The sequence below is a fragment of the Stegostoma tigrinum genome, chromosome 1, assembly GCF_030684315.1.
Source record: "Stegostoma tigrinum isolate sSteTig4 chromosome 1, sSteTig4.hap1, whole genome shotgun sequence".
NCBI classification, from domain to species: Eukaryota; Metazoa; Chordata; class Chondrichthyes; order Orectolobiformes; family Stegostomatidae; genus Stegostoma; species Stegostoma tigrinum.
Genome location: NC_081354.1, coordinates 61084069 through 61098438, shown reverse-complemented (window position 1 = coordinate 61098438; position 14370 = coordinate 61084069). Strand labels below are relative to the sequence as shown.

The window sequence follows — 14370 nt, the reverse complement described above, 5'->3', positions numbered from 1 at the left end:
TGCTCCTTCCCACATTTTTGAGACGAGAAGGCTTAATGCAGTCATTTCGTCACTGTGCTAAATTAGAAATCCACTAATCGGTCCTGTGTGACTGTCTGTCTGCTGCAAGCCTACCTTCACCAGTCAGTCCTGACATATTGTTGGAATTGTATAGTTCCACAAGATTTGGCCTGAGCCACTTGAAAGCTTGACATAGAAGTAGAGCTTGAAACGTTATCTTTAGTAGACATTGGCTACCCTGATTAGGTAACTGCTGTGTTTTGTGCAACTCACAAAAGGGTCAAAGGTGGCCTCATTCAGTCATGAACATTGCCCAGCCTACCACAAATTACTTGGGAACGACAATGAATCTGAAAAGTGAACAACAGGTTAAGCAAGCAATATCACAGGCTGCTACACAGTATCAACTCAAGTGATACTTTCCATTACTAGGATGCTGCTGTCTTGTATGCCATTATAGTTGAACAATGCTGTCATGTATGATTCAAATTTTATACATCAGTTATGTAGGCTGCACATCCTAATAACTAGCTGATTCAGTCAATTGTCATGTGCCTTTGGCTGTTTGTTTGTATGAGACATAGTATGGACCATACCAAACAACCTTCATTTGCAAAACCCAAAACAGAACATCTAGTGATTTGATAAAACTGGCTGAATAACCGTGAGTTTGCTAACAGATATACTTAAAATATAATCTTTTGATGTGGCTCACTTATGCTTCCTGGAGGAGACACTATACGTGCATAAGCGTAAATAGGTCATTTTCTGTTTGGCATGGTGTGCCACAGGACTCCGTGCTGAGGCCTCTGACTCAAATGAAGGGACTGAAAGTATCTTTCCCAAATTCAGTTAGACATAAAGTTACGATGGAAAGCAAGTTGTGAAGAGAACCTAAGGAGTCTCTAATCCAACAAAAATAAGTCCATTGATCAGACGAAGATCTGGCAGAGGAGTATGCTTTGGGAAGATGGGAATTGTCAGTTTTGATGGGAAGAATTAAAAAGCATATTTTATACAAACCAACTCACAGGGATCTGATTATCCTAGTGCTTGTAATTAGGAAAGCTAGTAGAATATAATTATTGCATTGAGTTGAATACAAAAGTAGGAGGTTATTCTTCTGTTATGCAGAGCATTTGCAAGACCACATTTTGGAATATTGTTGGGATGAAATTGATATCCTTACCTAAGGAAGGATGCAGATGCATTGGCAGCAGTACAGAGAAGATTTGCTAGACTGATACGTTAAATTGTGTTATCTTCTGAGGAAGCATTGGCTAGGTTTCTATCAACAAGCTTAGAGTAAGAGGTGACCGAATTGAAGAATAAGATTCTGAGGGGTCTTAATGTGTTGGATGTAAAAAGATGCTTCCTTCGATGGAGAATCTAAGGATCATTTTGTTTAAAAATAGAGTCTCTCATTTGGTGCTGAGATGAGAAGGGTTTTTTCCCCTCCAAGAAGATAGTTTTTAGACTCCAGTCTTCCCCCAAAAGATGGTGTCAGCACTCATATGACCATAGAATCCTTAGTGTGGAAGCAGGCCATTCGAGTTCACACCAACCATCTGAAGAGCATCCCATCCAGAACCACCCCAGTACTTAATCGTGCAGTTCCCCTGGCTGTTCTGCCTAGCCTGCACATCCGTGGGTACCATGGGCAATTTAGCATGGCCACTTCACCTAATCTGTCCATCTTTTGGACTGTGGGAGGAAACTAGTGCACCTAGATAAAACCCATGGCGACGCAAGAAGAACGTGCAAAGTCTACACACAGTTGCCTGAGGGTGGAATCAAACCTGGGTCCCTGGTGCTGTGTGGCAGAAGTGCTAACTACTGAGCCACCGTACTGCCTAGTTATTAAAGGGAGGTAGATTCTCAATGATCAACTGGGGAGCAAGCTGTTGCGGGACAGGCTGAATAAATGTGAAGTTCTTCAATCAACTGTAATCTAATGAATGACAAAGCAAGCTCAAGTGGCAAACTTCTCTTATTTGTAGATGAGACAAAGTTGGGAGAGAGTTGCCTGTGAGGAGGATTCATGGATATTGTAGTGTGATCTGGACAGGCTGTGTGTGAGCAGATGCAGTATAATGTGGATAAATGAGAAGTTATCCTCTTTGGTAGCAAAAATAAGAAGGCAAATTATTACTTGAATGACTGCAAATTGAAAAAGAGTATGGTCAATGAGATCTGGGAGTCCTTGTACACCAGTGCTGCAAGTATGCAGATGCAACAGGCAGTGAAAGGGGCGAACTCTATGTTGGCCTTTGTAGCAAATGCATTACAAGAACAAGGATGCCTTGCTGCAATTATGCAAGGCATTAGCGAGGCAACACCTGAAATATTTTGGTCTATTCTGAGGAAGCATGTTCTTGCAATGGAAGAAGTGTAGCAAAGGCTTACTACATTCCTGGAATGGCAGGACTGACATATGAGGAGTGACTGAGTTGGTTAAGTTTGTATTCATTGGAGTTTTGAAGAATATTGGGTGCTGCGGGAGATCTCATAGAAACCCGTAAAATTAAGCCTGATTAGACAAGTTAGATGTAGGAACAAGTCTCAACTGGGGGAGAGGAAATGTCCACGACCAGGAGGTTATCGTTTAAGGATATGAAGTTATCCTTTCAGGACTGAGGTGAGGATAAATTTGTTCACCCAGAGAGTGGTAACCTGTGGAATTCGCAACAACAGAATGTGGTAGAGACCAAACTATGTTGTCAAGAAGGGGGACGCTATAGCTCTTGTGGCTAAAGCAGAGTAGCACATGGAGAAGCCGCCCCGGAGATTTGTGCAGGCAGAGAGTCCCACGTGGAGACTGGTGAAGGGTAAGCAGTCCTGACACTTACCTTGGTGCGGTCTGAGGACAGCTGTTGGTCTGGGGTCTGGCACAGGTGGTCAGGCCATGTGCAGAGACCCTGTGCTGTGCTGCTACACTAATGTCTGTTTGAAATTTCCTACCTTCATGTAATATAAACTTATCTTTTACCTCTAAATAATGCAACTATTCCTCTAACCAAGAATTGTATCTAGGATATTGTAATAAGAGGGTATTGTATGAGGTTCAATGAATGTGGGCAGAGAACTGGACTCGGATATTGGGACTGATGATCAATCACGAATTAAATGGACAAGCAAACTCCAGGGTTAGAATAGCCTACTGCTGCTCCTATCTTCTATGTTTCTGTGTTTTCTTTGTTCATTGTTATTTTTAAATACCCCACCGGCTTCAGGTATCCGGTATCTGCAGTTTGCTGTTGCTTACTCCAGAGTCAGTACTTTGGCCAGTTGGTTAGCCAGACATCTCCATCGGTGCCCGTTTTCTCCTGCAGTGTAAACAGGCTTAATCATATGAAGAGTGTGTGTGCTGGAGAAACATCTGTAGAGAATGCAGCCAGACCTGTTTCAGTTTTTCAGCAGCCACAATTCTTTGCATCTTATTTTAGTGATTGTTTGTTTGCTTTTGTCATAATGAATGCTAGATGAAAAGCTGCTTCAACATGCCCCTTTCTCAGAATATTTAACTGTTAGTAGTTATCACATTAATAAGCCCTCTGACAAACCACTTATTGATCTTGCACAAAATTGCTCAGTAGTAATAGGCCATTTGACCCAAATGGTCTTTGCCAAAGCTAATGCTCCACAACAGCATCCTTCACTTGTCGTGGGCAACTATCCTTTTGTTAGCTCCTCTTGTGATTATCACAATTCCTCTTAATGAATTAATAAAATTGAAGACTGATGCAGTGAAGAATTTACATAATGTTTGCCTGAAAAACTTACTGTGGCTTATCTAGCTTCCCATTAATAGTTTCTGGGGTGTCATTGTTGCCTCGTCAGTCAGTCTACTTAAGTGCTGAGAACACTAATTATTTTGATCATAATAAATGAATTGAAATCTGACTCTCTGCCAACTCTCAAGCTAATGGCTGTGAAACTGTAAAACTAGCACCTTACTGCTATTTTGGTGATCCATTAGTAAAATAAATTATAACCATTTATTTTAAACTTTCATTTTAGACTTAATACTTCAAGAAATATGTAAATTTAACTAGTTACTGATGTGATTCAAATCACGTGCTATCTGTTGGTAGTTTAAATGCATGTTTTATCGTGATGAAATGTTACCAGAGTACATGTACCAACTGTTTAAGGTGTTAATGACCGCTTTATGCATGCAGATTTGTTGCTGTATTCCTACATTTTGCAGTAATTTGTTAGAAAGTTCTTAATTTGCTGTGAAGTGACTTAGCATACCCTAAGTTGTGACAAATGTTGCATAAATGCAAATCTGTGTTAAGCTTTGAATTACTATTTGCAATACTTGTTTTTGCATCAGGAAGCCTGTGTCTTAAAAATGTAGCAGATCTTCTGGACAGTGATACATTACAAAAATTAAAAAAAGAATGTGGAGGCTTACAAACCCTGTTGAGAAACAATTATCAGGTGTTTGAAGGTATGATTTAAAGTTCTTACTTTATAATCACTCTAATCCAACCTGCTTCACTTTTCTCTTCAGTGGCATGCATTCACAGCAGCTTGTATTTGTTTTCTGTGTTTGTATTTAATGCATTTTTATGGAAATAATCAGGCAAACAAATAGTGACCACACTCAGCAATGATTTGTTTTCCGGGGTAGAATTTTATTTTTCTATTAATACCAATTCTGCCAGAGGTTTAAAGGACCAAAATAAATATTCCAATTCTCTATTTTACTTTCAACCATGATGTGGAAGTGCTGGTGTTGGATTGGGATGGGCAAGGTCAAAAATCACATGACACCACATTATAGTCCAACAAGTTTATTTGAAAACGCAAGCTTTTGAAGTCTTGCTCCTTCAGGTGTTGGTGAGAGAGGTGGTATCAGACTCAAAATTTAGATCTGTTCAATACTTACAAATTCTCTGTCTGATGCCATCTCTCTCTCTAACACCTGAAGAGGGAGCAAGACTCCAAAAGTTTGCGTTTTCAGATAAACCTGTTGGACTATAACCTGGGATCGTGTGTTTTTTTTCACTTTCACCCATTCAGTTTTTTATTCTCCTATCTTAATATTATTGTGACAATGGGACAAATACGATGAACGTTTTTAGTTTGTCATTCTAAAAGGTGCTTTTTCAAAGAGTTGCTACAAAGACCAAACAACTGCAGGTGTAAATTCAGTGGCTGCATGGCAAAAATTGTCTGCGACCAATGGAATGTAACTCATTAAGGTGTGAAAGTTCAAACAGGAGCATGGCTTAAGACAAGGGACTGATGAACCTTGCTGAACAGCAAGCTACCTCTTACGGATTATGTGCCCAACTGCAAACCCATTATATTTTTCTCTTTTGAAGAATATACAAGGATGAGGTTAAAAAGACAGTTTCAACTCTGATAGTGTGTGCTTGTGGGATTTGTGTATCAGCCTGGTTTTCAGCATTAGCCCACTCTGAAAGTCGCGGTCCAAGAACTGTCCTCTAGTCATCCAGTGTTGCAGATGAAGAGACACACACTCACTGAGTGCTAGAGGCCAGCTAGCTACCAGCCAGACGACAAGAAATGGGATAAGGAAAGGACTGTCTTACCTGAATGCTTGATTTCGATTGCAGTTTAAAAAAATAAGCTATAAAGTCGGTGTGAAATTGTAATTTAAAGGATTACAAAACTAACTGCCCAACTACCAATGTTGATGCTGCTGATTAACCTCCACTGCAGTGGTTGCGATTGTTAACTACCTGCTCTTCACAGACAATTCACTGGCACTTTTTATTTTTTTGAAGTCCCATCTTATTTCTAATATGTCTACGTGTGTTGTTACTAATTTATCTAGTATATAACGACTTTGTTGCCACTAACAAGAGGAAACTAAACATAGAGGGGAACCAGTTCATTTCTCTCCATCCAGGATTGTAACAGTTTGAGGTATCCCATCTGGAACCATAACAAATTGGGGAACTTCTCTCAAAATCTGGCCATGAAAATATCTGTTTCTTTAAAGGCCAACAAATGTTGATAATCTAATTTGTGCTGCTATATGTTCGCATCTAGGATTAATAATTCCAGCATTTTTGTAATTTCTAGAACCTATTTTCATCCCTTTTAAACATTCTTGTTTTCTGAACAAAAATGCAGCAAGGTACACTAGAAATTCAGGCTATCAGTAAATTGTTTCTGGAATTAGCCAACTTTTTTACATTCCATGAAGCTAAAATTCTGTGGATATTTCAACTTTCTTTCTGCATGTTTCTAATGTCATCCCCTCCACCATTCAAATTGATTTGACAAAATGTCATTAAATCTTCGTTAGTAAAATCTAATTCTGCTATTGCTACAAATAAGCAATGGCGACAGGGTCATGTAAAATTCAGTGCTGAGGGTTCCATGTTTTTGAAATACCTTGAAATTGTAAGTCTTTCTCATAACTTTTAGTTCCTGTTGGTTGAAGCTTTACAATTTTGGTGTGATTTAAATATGAATTTCATAACAATGTGGGCCAGTAATCGCTTGGATTTCTAAAACATCCAGTGCTAATATTATGTTACAGAACTGCTTTCTAAAATGATTTTCTGAAAGCAACTCAGTGCAAAATAGTTTCCGTGACAACTAGATCCACTTAAAATTTTAACTTTTGATTTTCATTGTCCCTGCCTTCGCTTTACGTCCAAGCAATGCCTTTCTTCTACTTCCTTTTAAGTTTACCTCTTAGAGCAAACCTTTGGTCACCTAACTAAAAAATTACATCTCAGAATAATTTCAAACCAGTTACAGTCATCAACCTGAAGCGTTAACTGTGTTTCTTACCACAGATACTGTCTCGGTTGCTTGGTAATTCAAACAGTTTCAGTTTATTTGTTCCACCTTTACAGAATTTGCAGTATATTGTTTTTGCATAAGGGGGTCGATGCATGACCTTGCACCTGACTTTTAGACAGGTGACAACCCATTTACTAGAACCAGTGAAGTTGAGGTGGATTTTCTACTTAACGTCCAAAAACTGTCAAAAGAGACTTCTTTCATTACCTGAAGCTACTCTGTATTTACTTTTCAGGAAAAGTTCCACTGCAGCTACTTAAATATCTTTGCTAAGGGAAAAATACAACACTATATTATGTTCTATTTTGAAGTCTGTAGTGCTGACTCATTACTGTATTATTTAATATAAAGCGTTTGATAATTGGATCTTGTTGATAAATATCTCTAGCAGACAAACTTTTATTCTTTAATCCAAACTGCAGAAACAAAGAATAATCAAATTGCTCAGATATCGATTATTTCATTCTTTAATACATGATTTTTATTGTGTAAAAGCAACAATACTAAAACTATTTATTAATATACTCCTCTGTAATCGCCATGTAAACACCATTTAGAATTGGGTCACAAAACAGATACATAAACAGTTGGAATTTTTTTTTAAAAACACAATTGTTTATTCTGTCTTTCCCCTGTAGTTGTCCATGGAAACGTTCAGATCCGTGACTGGTCAAAAGAAAAGCAAAGCAAACAAAAAGAAAAGCAAACAAAAAATCTGTCACCAGATGAGAAAAGAAAATTACTTTCTGAAGCTTGTAAGACACGTCTCTGTTGGTTCTTTGTAAATCATCCTGATGGGTGTCCTCGAACCGCGGAAAAGTGTCCATTTGCACACGGAATACAAGAACTGCGATCTCGTGCTAATAGCAGAAAATAAATTTAATATTAGGGTTGAACTGCTGGATATTTAGTTTGATAGGAAATGTTCAAGAATGAAATATACACTTCTCTTCATAAGAGCTGCCTACTCAAATAACCGTGGACCAAATGATGCTTTTGTTATGGCTATATCTGCCATGAGTTAAACTTCCCCTCCTGTTTAGGTATTTAGTGTCTTTGTTCTGGCAAGTTACTGAATGTATGTGCTGGGCTTGCACGGTGGCTCAGTGGTTAGCACTGCAGCCTCACAGCGCCAGATCCCGGGTTTGATTCCAGCCTGGGGCGACTGTTGGAGTTTACACATTCTCCCTGTGTCTGTGTGGGTTTCCTCCAGGTGCTCCGTTTTCCTCCCACAGTCCAAAGATATACAGGCTAAGTCGATCGGCCATGCTAAATTGCTTGTAGTGTTCAGGGGTGTGTGGGGATGGGTCTGGGTGGGATGCTTCAAGGGGCGATCTGGACTTGTTGGGCCGCAGGGCCTGTTTCCACACTGTAGGTAATCTAATCTAATGTAATCTATTAATGATATGAGGCAAGCAGGATCTAAATGGACGGTATCTTTCAACCAATTCAATTGAAAGATTATGAAACCAAAAGCACAAAAACTGAAACAGAATTCTAAATTTTCAATGTTAAATCAAGTACCTGAAAAGAAATAGAGAAGAATAATTGGATTACGGAAGAGAGAAAGAAAAGTTCAAGTCACCCATAACTACCCTGCTGTGTTTGCACTTTTCAACAATCTGCCGGCCTATGAGTTCTTCAATCTCCCTACTGCTATTTGGGGGTCTGTAGAAAACCCCCAATGAGGCGACTGCTCCCTGACTTCCACCCATACTGACTCAGTCGACAAACCTTCCTCGGCAACCTCCAGTAGATGTGTCCTCATCAAAAGCTCTTTCAGCCACCGTTATACTGTCCTTGACTAACAAAGGCACACCTCCCCCTCTTTTACCACTTTACCTGAACTTAATGAAAGATCTAAACCCTGGAACCTGCAACATCCATTCCTGACTCTGCTCTATCCATGTCTCCGAAATGGCCACAACATCGAACTCCCAGGTACCTATCCAAGCTGCAAGCTCACCTACCTTATTTCAGATACTCCTTGCGTTAAAGTAGACACACTTCAACCCAACTTGCTTCCTCACTCTCTCCACGGGAGTCAGAAGATTGGAGGGAGGCAAATGTTGTTCCTCTTTTCAAGAAAGGGAATAGGGAAATCCCTGGAAATTACAGACCAGTCAGTCTTATGTCTGTGTGGTCAGCAAGGTTTTGGAAAGAATTCTGTGATAGGATTTATGACTATTTGGAAAAGCATAGCATGATTAAAGGGAGTCCGCATGGCTTTGTGAGGGGCAGGTCATGCCTCACAAATCTTATTGAGTTCTTTGAGGAAGTCACGAGACAGGTTGACGAGGGCCGAGCAGTGGATGTGGTGTACATGGAATTCAGCAAGGCATTTGATAAGTTTCCCCATGGCAGGCTCGCTCATAACGTCAGGAGGTGTGGGATACAGTGATTTGGCTGTCTGGATTCAGAATTGGTTGGCTGACAGGAGGCAGAGTGGTTGTGGATTGTAGGTATTTTGCCTGAAGGTCAGTGCTGAGTGGTGTCCCGCAGGCCTCTGTTCTTGGGCCTCTGCTCTTTGTAGTTTTTATAAATGACTTGGATGAGGAGGTTGAGGGGTGGGTTAGTATGTTTGCTGATGACACAAAGGTTGGAGGTGCCGTTGATAGTATCGAGGGCTATTGCAGGCTTCAGCGAGACATTGACAGTATGCAGAGCTGGGCTGAGAAATGGCAGATGGAGTTCAACCTGGATAAATGCGAAATGATGCATTTTTGGAAGGTCGAACTTAAATGCTGAATATAGGATTAAAGGCAGGATTCTCAGTAGTGTGGAGGAACAGCAGGATCTTGGTGTTCAAATGCATGGCTCCCTCAAAGTTGCCACCCAAGTGGATAAGGTTGTTAAGAAAGCATATGGTGTTTTGGCTTTCATTAACAGGGGGATTGAGTTTAAGAGCCGCAAGGTTATGCTGCAGCTCTACAAAACCCTGGTGAGACTACAGTTGGAATATTGTGTCCAGTTCTGGTCGCTCTATTATAGGAAAGATGTGGAGGCTTTGGAGAGAATGCAAAGGAGGTTTACCAGGATGCTGCCTGGACTGGAGAGCTTGTCTTACGAAGAGTGGTTGACTGAGCTTGGACTTTTCTCTCTGGAGAGAAGGAGGAAGAGAGGTGACCTGATTGAGGTGTACAAGGTAATGAGAGGCATGGATAGAGTCGATAGCCAGAGACTTTTCCCCAGGGCAGGATTGACTGCCACAAGGGGTCATAGTTTTAAGGTGTTAGGAGGAAGGTATAGAGGAGATGTCAGAGGGAGGTTCTTCACCCAGAGAGTTGTGAGCGCATTGAATAGTTTGCTAGTGGTAGTCGTGGAAGCGGAGTCATTGGTGACATTTAAGCAACTGCTGGACATGCACATGGACAGCAGTGAATTGAGGGGAATGTAGGTTAGGTTATTTTTGGATTAGGGTTATTCCATGGCACAACATCGTGTGCTGAAGGGCCGGCACTGTGCTGTACTTTTCGATGTTCTCTGATGGAATGCGGGTTGCGTTAGGTCCTCTGAGAAAGAGGGATCTCTGGCCCCTCTCTGGGAGGGAGAGGGGTGTGTTCGGCCTCATGGCAGCGCAAGGCTGTAGTTGGGTCTGGTGGTGATAGACAGGTTGGTGTTACCAGTTCCTGGGGATAGAGGGCATTTTTTCATGCCCAAGAAGTGGGTTTTGAATTCAATGCAGTATATTTTGTTGGCTTCACGGTGTTTGTGGCGATTTTGGGTCTGGCATGAAGAGAGATTGGCAAGTGCCAATGGGAGAGGGAGATGTTGGGTCAGGGACATGTAATGGGTCATGGGAGGTGTAATTCAGGGTGCATGAGGTAAGTTGATCAGCTTGATACTTGAATACAAGCAAAATTCTGTAGATTCTGGAGATTTGAAATGGAACAAAAAGGCAATGCTGGAGAAACTCAGCAGTTCTGACAACCACTATGGAAGCATTTGGTTCTGTGGCAGAGTCATGGACCTCAGTGTTAACTCTGTTTCTTTCTCCAGGTGGTGCCAGACCTGTTGAGAGTTCCTCTAGCATTTTCTGTTTCTATTTATAATAAAATGAGTTAGGCAAAGTTTTTATTTGTTTAACCTTCCATGGATAACTATCTACAAACTGCTTCAGAACCCCTTGAACTGTCTAATTTTAAATGGATTCTGGAGGCTACCAAATGTCAGGAAATTTCCAATTGGCATTGCCAATTTCCTAACCAGTTCCCTCAGTTTGCTGTGGTGTTGATTCTGCAGGGTGAGATTGTGCAACTCCCATCTATGCTGAAGAAATGATGATTGGACCTCAACTCCAGCCCATGATATCTACAGAATCTTTTAAGGCTGGTTTGGTATTGAGTTTCAACATATACCTCCTGATTATTATTAGACGAGCCCTTCACTCCTGGGATCATTCTATTGAATTTCCTCTGGATCCCCTCCAATGCCAATACATCCATCCTTCGACATGAGGCCCAAAATTGCTCTCAGTTTTCTAAATGTGGTCTGACAAGGGCCTTATACAGCCTCAGCAGTACATCTCTGCTTTTAGATTCTGACCCTGATGAATCAAATCCTCACTCTGCATTTGCTTTCCTAACTGTCAGCTGAACCTGCATGTTTACCTTAAGACTATTCTGAACAAGACTCCCAAGATTCTTCGTGTTTAAGATTTCTGAAGCCTTCCCCATGTCGAAAATAGTCTGTGACGCTACCTATCAAACTGCACAATCACATCCTTTCCCATTTGCATTCTATCTGCTACATGTTTGTCCATTCTCCTACCCTGTCCAAGTCCTTCTGCCTGCACAGGCTGTAAGTAGAGGTTGAATAACCCTACAAATTGAAATACTGTGTCTAGTTATATCCTGTACATCTACATTCTTTAAAAAGGCAATAAAAATAAAGAAGTCTCAATCGCCATACTTCAAATTCTGAAGGGATTGGCTCTTTTTATAATTGAATGTACTGGATCCTTCACAAGGGCTGACTGAACTACTGGAAGCATTATATTCTAGACTTCCAGATTACTGGGGAGGTTGGACATTTTCTCAACAGGGACAAAGCATCTTTCAGTGTATTGTGGGTTATTGTTCACTGAATGCGTACAATGAATTAGATGAGAGTTTATTACCTTGCCCTGAATGTCTTTGTTTTCCAGTTTCCCATGCAGCCTCCATCCTGTGTTGTGTGCTGCAATTTTTTTTCTAAATGCTGCTTCCTACCCTTCCTCACTGCAGGCAATGCACTAGCATGCAAGTCTCATCCAATTAAAGATTCTTCCCTGTTGATATGAAGAGGGCTAAGAGAAGGTTTTCGCTTTTTCATTCTGTTTGATTGAAATGTTATAGCTGTAAATAATTCTGAGCAATGAGAATGGGGTGTCCTGTCAGTGAGCTACACTATTTCCTATTGATACCCAAGACTACCCTTTAAAAATGTCACTTAGAAAATCGAAGCTTCTCAAACGGTGCTTATAGTCCTGAACAGCAAGCAATCTGCAGAACAGACAAAAAAATTGACACTCTTTTTAAACACGGCCAAAGTTAATTTTTCCATTCAACTTGATAAATTCTTTTCAACGACGGTTTTTAGATTCAAGACCTTTTGATTTAACTTGATTTGCTGACTTGAAAAGAGAAGTATTCTTATCTTAAGCTGATGGGGTCTACAAAGTTCCTGATTAAAATCATTCCGCAATGTATTCCTCTTAATTTATTTAGCCCTTAATTAAAATTACCTGATAATTCAAATCTCAACAATAACTCCTAGTTTGTCGTATTGCTTCATTCATGTAATTAGATTAATTCAGATTTGAGTGCAAGATCTTGAAGTATCAAGCCTTGATTAAATGGAACAGCAGATTTTATGCGATTAACGTACTCCCAATATCCGGAGATTTTTCTTTTAGTTTTATTGATATTGACTAACTGTTCTTCTTTGTGAGGTTCTTTTCCCTCAATGTCCTCCGCAAACTCATTGGTATTTTACCAAATATAATATGTATCATGGACCAATGCAATTGGATAACATCTTGGAAAATAATGTTTTTTCTAATTTCCATTACAAATATATTTCTTGATTATATTCAAATAACTGGTCTAGTTTTAATAATAGAACTGCAGGTAGTTTTATGATAAAACTAAACACTATTGAGTGTCACTGAAACAATCACCCAATTTTCAATAACTGAAAATGACTCTGAAACATGATACTGAACCATTTGTTGGTTACATTGATGTAGAATACTAAGTTTCTCAGCAAATTAAAAAAATATGTTTGGATGAATAGCTTTTGTGTTTTACGAAGCTTAATTTCAAATGTCTTTTTAGAAGTCATCACACAGGTTCACTTTCTAACATTTCCAGCATTCAAACAGTTGGTTCAAGGTTAAATTGCTGTGGCCACAACAATGGTAGCAGCTGGCTCTTGGCTCATTATGTTAAGGGCAGCGCATTGTTTCCACTTGGCAGGGGCCATGAAAGTTCAAGCCAATTCCGAAGCAATTATTCTTTTGTTTTCAATGAAAGCTTTTCTGAAGAAGGGTCACTGTTAATTCCGCCTTCTCACCAGCAAAGTTGTCGGGCCTGCTGAGTTTTTTCACTTTGTTTAATTTAGAAATACATATATTACTTTGCACAGTTTGAAAAGTGTATTCAGTTGAAACTGGCATGTTTGATTGACAGTGATAATGGGAACTGCAGATGCTGGAGAATCCAAGACAAAGTGTGAAGCTGGATGAACACAGGCCGAACAGCATCTCAGGAGCACAAAAGCTGACGTTTCGGGCCTAGACCCCTCATCAGAGAGGAGGAAATGGGGTGAGGGTTCTGGAATAAATAGGGAGAGAGGGGGAGGCGGACTGAAAACGGAGAGAAAAGATGATAGGTGGAGAGGAGAGTATAGGGCGGGAGGGGATAGGTCAGTCCAGGGAAGACGGACAGGTCAAGGAGGTGGGATGAGGTTAGTACGTAGGAAATGGAGGTGCGGCTTGGGGTGGGAGGAAGGGATGGATGAGATGAAGAACAGGTTAGAGAGGCAGAGACAGGTTGGAGTGGTTTTGCGATGCAGTGGGGGGAGGGGAGATTTTGAAGTTGGTAAAGTCCACATTGATACCATTGGGCTGCAGTGTTCCCAAGCGGAATATGAGTTGCTGTTCCTGCAAACTTCGGGTGGCATCGTTGTGGCACTGCAGGAGGCCCATGATGGACATGTCGTCTAAAGAATAGGAGGGGGAGTGGAAATGGTGTGAATGGGAGGTGCAGTTGTTTGTTGTGAACTGAGCGGAGGTGTTCTGCAAAGCGGTTCCCAAGCCTCCGCTTGGTTTCCCCAACGTAGAGGATGCCACACTGGGTACAATGGATACAGTATACTACATTGGCAGATGTGCAGGTGAACCTCTGCTTAATATGGAAAATCATCTTGGGGCCTGGGATAGGGGTGAGGGAGGAGGTGTGGGGGCAAGTGTAGCATTTCCTGCGGTTGCAGGGGAAGGTGCCGGGTGTGGTGGGGTTGGAGGGCAGTGTGGAGCGAACAAGGGAGTTCGGACAGAGTGGTCTCTCCGGAAAGCAGACAAGGGTGGGGATGGAA

The 14370-nt window shown here is 40.9% G+C and overlaps 1 protein-coding gene across 2 annotated transcripts in view; it reads left to right on the top strand.

Moving 5' to 3' along the window:
- Positions 1-13438, top strand: part of trmt44 (tRNA methyltransferase 44 homolog) — a 51033-nt gene extending 37595 nt beyond the window's left edge. For both annotated transcript variants that reach the window (XM_048537470.2, XM_048537463.2), the window contains 2 exons: positions 4340-4456; positions 7434-13438. In XM_048537470.2, coding sequence (XP_048393427.1) covers positions 4340-4456; positions 7434-7672 — 356 coding nt within the window. In that variant the 3' untranslated portion in view covers positions 7673-13438. The remainder of the gene's footprint in view (positions 1-4339; positions 4457-7433) is intronic.
- The last annotated feature ends 932 nt before the right edge of the window (positions 13439-14370 follow it).